This window comes from Oratosquilla oratoria, chromosome 43 (assembly GCF_046742065.1).
Source record: "Oratosquilla oratoria isolate Oo_2021 chromosome 43, ASM4674206v1, whole genome shotgun sequence".
In the NCBI taxonomy this organism is placed as follows: domain Eukaryota; kingdom Metazoa; phylum Arthropoda; class Malacostraca; order Stomatopoda; family Squillidae; genus Oratosquilla; species Oratosquilla oratoria.
In genome coordinates, this window is record NC_134819.1 from 28,606,908 (window position 1) to 28,614,407 (window position 7,500).

The 7,500-nt window shown below is 37.1% G+C and overlaps 1 protein-coding gene across 1 annotated transcript in view; it reads left to right on the forward strand.

Moving 5' to 3' along the window:
• Positions 1 to 7,500, forward strand: part of LOC143022024 (uncharacterized) — a 100,288-nt gene that overhangs the window by 1,276 nt on the left and 91,512 nt on the right. Inside the window, exon 3 of the mRNA XM_076179959.1 lies at positions 3,981 to 4,116. Within this exon, the coding sequence (XP_076036074.1) occupies positions 3,981 to 4,116 (136 nt within the window). The remainder of the gene's footprint in view (positions 1 to 3,980; positions 4,117 to 7,500) is intronic.

Genomic DNA, 7,500 nt, shown 5'->3' on the forward strand with positions numbered 1-7,500 from the left:
AAAAGACGAGTTGGAGGCGAGGAAAAAAAGAGAAAACTGAAAAGAGGATTAGAAAACAATAATAGACATGAGGGGGAAGAGAATATAGTTGGAGGATGTTGAAGAGGAGGAAAAGGAGGAGGAAAAGAGGAAGAGACAAAAGAGGAGAAAGAAGAGAAGGGTCTGAAGAAGGTGTTCGAGTAGAGAAAGAAAAAATGAAAGATAGTAAAATGATGAAGAAAACGTAGAAGTATGTGTGTTTTAAAAGTAAATATGTGGAGGTCAATTTATCTTACAGATAATGAGTGTGTGTGTGTGTGTGTGTGTGTGTGTGTGTGTGTGTGTGTGTGTGTGTGTGTGTGTGTGTGTGTGTGTGTGTGTGTGGTATTATTTGCGTTTATGTTTGTGTATGTGAAAGAGAGAGAGAGAGAGAGAGAGAGAGAGAGAGAGAGAGAGAGAGAGAGAGAGAGAGAGAGAGAGAGAGAGAGAGAGAGAGAGAGAGAGAGAGAGAGAGAGGAAAAATATAATCAGAAGTAGGAAACAAGGAGATAATATCTGACCACAAAAATGAAGAAAGATGACAAATGGGGAAAATAATGAACGCTTTTGTACGAAACAATAGGAGGAGAGAGAAGACGAGGATGTAAAATAACAGAAATGGAAAGAGGGGAGGGAAGGAGTAGAAGAACAGCATTTCCTTAAGAAAAGTAAAGACAAATTGGAAGATATTGGAAAAAGTGGAGAGAAATGAGAAATAAATGAGCAAGAGAATGGAATAGAGAGGGTTATTAAGCTGAATGAAAAGGAACAATAGAAAACAACTATGGAAAAGAGAAAATTTAAAATAAAACTGATAAAGAGTCGAAGAAATGAATCTCGTATTGTGAAGACAAAGCAGAAGACGATGTAGAAGAAGGTAAGAAGAAGAATAGAAAGAAGAAGAGGAAGAGGAAGGAGAAGAAAAGAAAGAGGCGAAAGAGAAACGATTGACAGTGATGACTGTTCTAATGAACATGATTATAATGACCATCACCACCACCACTATCACCATCGTCATCATCACTCTCATCATCATCATGGCAATGACGATGACAATGGAGAGTAAGGAAATAGGTTCCTAGAGAAGTAGGAAAGACAATCAAGGAAAATGTATAACAGGAAAAAATATGAAATAAGGAAATGGGGGAAGGTAATGAACGGTGTTCAATTAAAATCCAATAGGTCAGTAGCAACCATAGTAGATTTTTGTATTGTATCTATATATATATATATATATATATATATATATATATATATATATATATATATATATATATTGCAGGTGAAACATATAATCACACATTTGTCAATCACTACTGAAGAGGCTTGCAGCTTGCAATCGAAATATATGGATTCCCCGTCTCCAGTCTTTTTTACTCCAATGGTGTTTTTCACGTGATATATATATATATATATATATATATATATATATATATATATATATATATATATATATGTACAGTGTGTGTGCGTGTGTGTGTGTGTGTGTGTGTGTGTGTGTGTGTGTGTGTGTGTGTGTGTGTGTGTGTGTGTGTGTGTGTGTGTGCGTGCGTGCGTGTATGTGCGTGTGCGTGTGTATGTGTGTGTGTGTGTGTATTCACCTCGGATCTGCTGCAGCCTCTGTCGAGACAGCCAGACACAACCCTACGGCAGCGAGCTCAGAGCTCATTATTTGCCGATCTCTGGGTAGGTCTGAGACCACTCACACATCACACACCGGGACAGCAAGGTCACAACTCCTTGAATAACATCCCGTACCTACTCGCTCCTAGGTGAACAGGGGCTACACGTGAAAGGAGACAAACCCAACTTATCTCCGCCCGGCCGGTGGATCGAACCCCGGTTCTTCGGCTTGTGAGGCCAGTGCTTTACTAATCCGCGACCGTGTGTGTGTGTGTGTGTGTGTGATGAAGAGGACCACAGACAGTGGTCGAAATATACGGATCCCTGTATTCTGATCTTATTTCTCTCCGATAGCACGTTATGCTACTTTAATATATATATATATATATATATATATATATATATATATATATATATATATATATATATATATATACTGAAAAGTGTTGCAAGTGGAGTTCCTCAGGGTTCCGTTCTTGGGCCACTTCTATTCATAGTATATATAAATGATATAGACCATGGACTAAAATCTACTGTTTCCAAATTTGCTGATGATACAAAACTGTGCGGAGTGGCAAATGATCACTCAAACCAATTAGATATTCAAGAAGATTTAGATAAATTACAGCAATGGTCTGAAAAGTGGCTAATGAAATTTAACACAAGTAAATGCAAGGTAATGCACATAGGTAAAAATAACAGCAAATACGATTACAAGTTATTTGGAAATTCGTTAACAAAAGTGGATAGTGAAAAAGATCTCGGCGTAATTATCAGTAACGACCTCAAATCATCCAAGCAGTGTATTTCAGCCTCTGAGAAAGCAAATAAGATTCTGGGATTGATTGCGCGATCTTTTGATTTCAAAAGTCCATCACTCATTAACAAGCTATATAAATCGTTAGTTCGTCCACATTTGGAATATGCTGTTTCCGTATGGTCACCGAATCTCATTAAAGACATTGACAGACTGGAAAAAGTACAACGGCGAGCCACAAAACTGATTCCAAATATCAAAAATAAATCATACGAAAATCGACTTAAGCACATGAATCTGTTTTCCCTAAAAAAGCGTAGACTCAGAGGTGACTTGATACAGGTCTTTAAGATTTTAAAGGGAATTGACAACATCAAAAGTGACCAAATTTTCACATTGAATGAGAATCAGACAAGAAACAATGGTCTCAAACTGTCCGGAAATAGATTCAATTTGGAAGTAGGTAGAAACAACTTTGCCAACCGTGTAGTTAATGAATGGAATAAACTTCCTGCACAGGTAGTGCAATGTAGTTCAGTTCGAAGCTTTAAGAATCATTTAGATAAATACCTAAGTAAGATGCTGTAATTATTATAATTTATGTTATATTATTTGTTTTTGTTTTGTTATAATTTGTCTGTCTGATTTTCATTTATTATTAGTTATATGTCAATTTATTATCATTTACTATTTACCTGTTTGTTTGTTATTCAACTATACCAATGCATTTATTTATGTATTTTAATTGTTATTTACATTGTTATAGTTTTAATTTATTATTAATATTAATTTTTTTTTTTTTTTTTTTTTTTTTTTTTGCATCCGACCTAGATATGGATCAAAAGGTCTCCTGTCGGCATGCTTTGCCTTTGTAATCCTTTGTAAAACTGTTCTACTCGCTTCGGTTTTGTCGAAAGTACGGAATCACTTCAGAGCTCATGGACGGTCCATGGTTTCCGGCTTCCACCAAATGAAATCGTCAAACACTTTGAAATGTTATCATAACGAAAGGATTAACTCCACATTCGACATCGTCATGGATCAAAAGGTCTCCTATCGGTGTGCTTTATCATTGTAACTCCTTGTAACTCTCATGAGAGTAGAATTAAAAACATAGCATGACACTGTAACAAATAACTCTCCTTTTTCATTCTTCACCTTTACCTGTTAATTTGATTGGCCTTCATTAAAACTCCCTATGCGTTCTTCGTCTTCTGTCCAAGAGAACCTCTTGAGTAAAAACCCAATTAGCAAGTTATCATTTGTCGCTGGAGATGCTTCTAAGGCCCTCAGGGCGAGAACTAAAACACTTTCAGAGTGTCTGTCAAGATTTATTCTCTGTAATCATATTCCAGATCAACGGGATGTCAGACTCAATATCGTTATTCATTTCCGTCTACGAGTGTACCACTGAGAGAATCTCAAAAAAAAACAAAAAAACAAAAAAAAAATTGTAATATGCATTGATATGCCTTCATTTAAAATATCTTTTACTGGTTTGAATTTGTCTGATGGATTTTTTCTTCTTTTTTCAATATCAATTACTCCCTCGAAATTGCTTAATCTTCACTCTGTTCTCAAGGTCATCAAGCTAGAATATGGAGCCATCAAGACCTTGAATCAATTCCTTCACCCAGTTAACTTTATTGTCATATTCAAGGATCCCACGACTGGTCATGTATCGCATTTCCTCAAGGATACCCTCTGTCCTGACAATAGTAATGATCCGAAGAGATGAAGTCTAAAAGGTATTAAAGGAGAAGTTTGGGGATCGAAAAAGGCGGAAGGGATAGTATAAATTCAAAGTAATCAACATCATTCTTTAAGTAGAGATTAGTCTCCAATGGTGAATATATATATATATATATATATATAAATATATATATATATATATATATAGATATATATATATATATATATATAGTGGTTGTGTGTATTTACCTAGTTGTATTTACCTGGTTGTATTTTGCGGGAAGGGGAGCTATGATTGTGGTGTCCCTCCTTTGTATCTCGCAGTGTCTAGTTTGCTTTGTGTGTGTATATATATATATATATATATATATATATATATATATATATATATATGTGTGTGTGTGTGTGTGTGTGTGTGTGTGTGTGTGTGTGTGTGTGTGTGTGACTCGAGTTCCTATGAGGGTTCACTAAAGTGTCTAATGTATAGCTGCTTAAAAGTCATGTAGTCAATAGCCCATAACCACACACACGCATATACATACATTTATACATATATATATGCTTATATATATGAATATATACATATTTACACATATTCATACATATATAGATATATGCTTGCATGCAAGCATATACACAGACCGAGAGAATGAAGTACTGATTTGCTTTCTATTCCCCTTTTTTCTGACGTCACTGTCGCAGTCCATCAAGTGAGAATTGATAATGAAGGGGACACTTTTCACGATACCATCGCCATTTGACGCCTTCGGGACTTTGCTCAATTAGCTCGCCGCCTGCCCACGATCCGCGGAATCTTCTCTCCCCTCAGTGGCCGAAGGCATGCAAGGGCAAGGAAATGCAAGAACGAGTTTTCTCTTTCACTAGTTCCTCTAAGATAAAAATAAAAAAACGAAGAAAAATTGTGTGTTAGTGTGTGTGTGTGTGTGTGTGTGTGTGTGTGTGTGTGTGTGTGTGTGTGTGTGTGTGTGTGTGTGTGTGTGTGTGTGTGTGTGTGTGTGTGTGTGTGTGTGTGTGTGTGTGTGTGTGTGTGTGTGTGTGTGTGTGTGTGTGTGTGTGTGTGTGTGCAGATGCGTGTGTGTATGTGCATGTGTGCATGCATGTGATCGTTCAAATCATATAAAGTAGAACGAAGGAAAAAACAGGAGTAGGAGGAAGAGGAGGAGGAGAAACAGGGGAGATGAGGAGGAGGAGAGAGGAGGAGAAGGAAGAGAAAAGAGGAAGAGGGAGAGGAAGGGGAGTCCAGAATGGAGTTCAGGCGAGAAGGGGCAAGAACTCCTCATTGACTGAGATCGATGGAGAGGCGAGGAGGGAGACCGGACGGGAAGCGAGCTGAAGACCACCTAATCAGGACGCAGAGGGGGATGAAGGTCCATCGCAGCCTTGAGGGGATGAAAGGGAGGAGCAAATAACAGGAGCGGGTAGAGGGCGCCTTCTTAGGGCGAAGATTTCATCTGAAGATGTCCTCCGTCTCCTGAGGTCGACAGCGTCGCAACAAAGGAGAATGTCCCTCCCGTGGTGGGAGTGGATATTAGTGATATAACCCACGAACGAATTTTAGTGATATATATATATATATATATATATATATATATATATATATATATATATATATATATATATATATATATATATATTTCTTTTTTTTTAATATTTGTCAGTAACTACTCTGCCGGATATTCGAATCATGAAAACTTCGTTCACATGCTAAAAAGGTCTTTGCCATGCATGAACTTTTATTTTAATGTATGATGAAAATTTCATCTTATTGCAGGGGTATAGGGAAATATTTTATGGATAATAAAGTCATTATTGTCACCTCCGACGAAGAGGTTATGTCTTTGGTCTTGTCTGTTCATTTGTTTGTTTGTTTGTATTTCTTTGTTCGCTTATTTACTATCATCGAACTGACGTGTCTAGACGTACACCACAAAACGGGACTGAAGCTCCTCTGCGGCAGTTTGACTCGTCTGAGATACAGAGAACAGACCACATACTTAAGATAAACTGCATGTCTCAAGGAACTCCTGCGTACAAAAAAGACACATATACCATATCTTTCTCATTTTATTTTCATCGTAATAATATGTTAGATAGGATGATGTGTATATTACATTATTACAATAACCAAGAATATGTCGTGCGTGTTTAATTATATTGCGTATATTAAATTAGATAAATCAAAAGTGCATTAGCTTATTTCACTTGTTCTCGCGGAACCCTTAGGGACCTTTTGCGGAATCTTTGGGTTCCGGGGAACCCTGGTTGAGAAACGCTGACCAGCAAAGGTTAGGGCTTGTTAAGAACGCCTTTGGTGTTTCTCTGCATCTTCTTGGCAGGAACTTTTCAACCTAAGTATCCTCACGACAAGCACAGTATGAGCATATATACCTGTATAACTAAGAGGAGTACATTTGGGGACAGGGAAAAGGGGGGACTCAGGTTATAGGTAAGTCAATAAGTCTTATTTTACAAATGTGCTACTACATTAAACCTTCCTAAGTACTAAACATTTTAATCTCACACGAACATTTCGATTTTGTCACTGGACTTATCCTCACTGAGGAAAGACCACTCATAAATGTTTGTGTCATGTTGATCTAGAACTGCGTTTCTCAGCCAGGGTTCCCCGAAACCCTAAGGTTCCGCAAAAGTCCCTAAGGGTTCCGCGAGAACAAGTGAGATAAGCTAATGCACTTTTTATTTTTTTTATTTAATTTCATATGTGTAATATAATTAAACACGCACGACATATCCTTGGTTATTGTAATAATGTAATATAGACATTATCCTATCTAGCCTATTATTACGATGAAAATAAAATGAGAAAGATATGGTATACAGTATGTTTTTTTCACAGGGGTTCCTTGAGACATGCATTATATTTTAAAGGTTACGCAAGGTTAAAAAGGTTGAGAAACGCTGATCTAGATTATTATTAACTCTTGAATGGCAAGGAGTTCCTCTTGCTTGAATAGAATTATCTATCACAAGGCAGACCGTAATATCTCGACAGTGGTAAACTTACCACAGTCGCACTCATGAAATTTAAATATGCATCTTATGCACAGTTAGGTCTCTTGCCAGTTGTAAGGAATCACGTAATTTCTTTGTTTCAATAAACCTTGGAAACGATAGTGTTAGTTTTACATATTACATATGTACGCATGTGTGTGTGTGTGTGTGTGTGTGTGTGTGTGTGTGTGTGTGTGTGTGTGTGTGTGTGTGTGTGTGTGTGTGCATACCAAGGGCTTTTTCCACCTTACCAGGGAGGTAGCCAAGTCAAAAGGCATATACCCACTCCCACCCATTCCACTTCCATCCACCACCCGTTTAGCTCCTCATCATATATATATATATATATATATATATATATATATATATATATATAT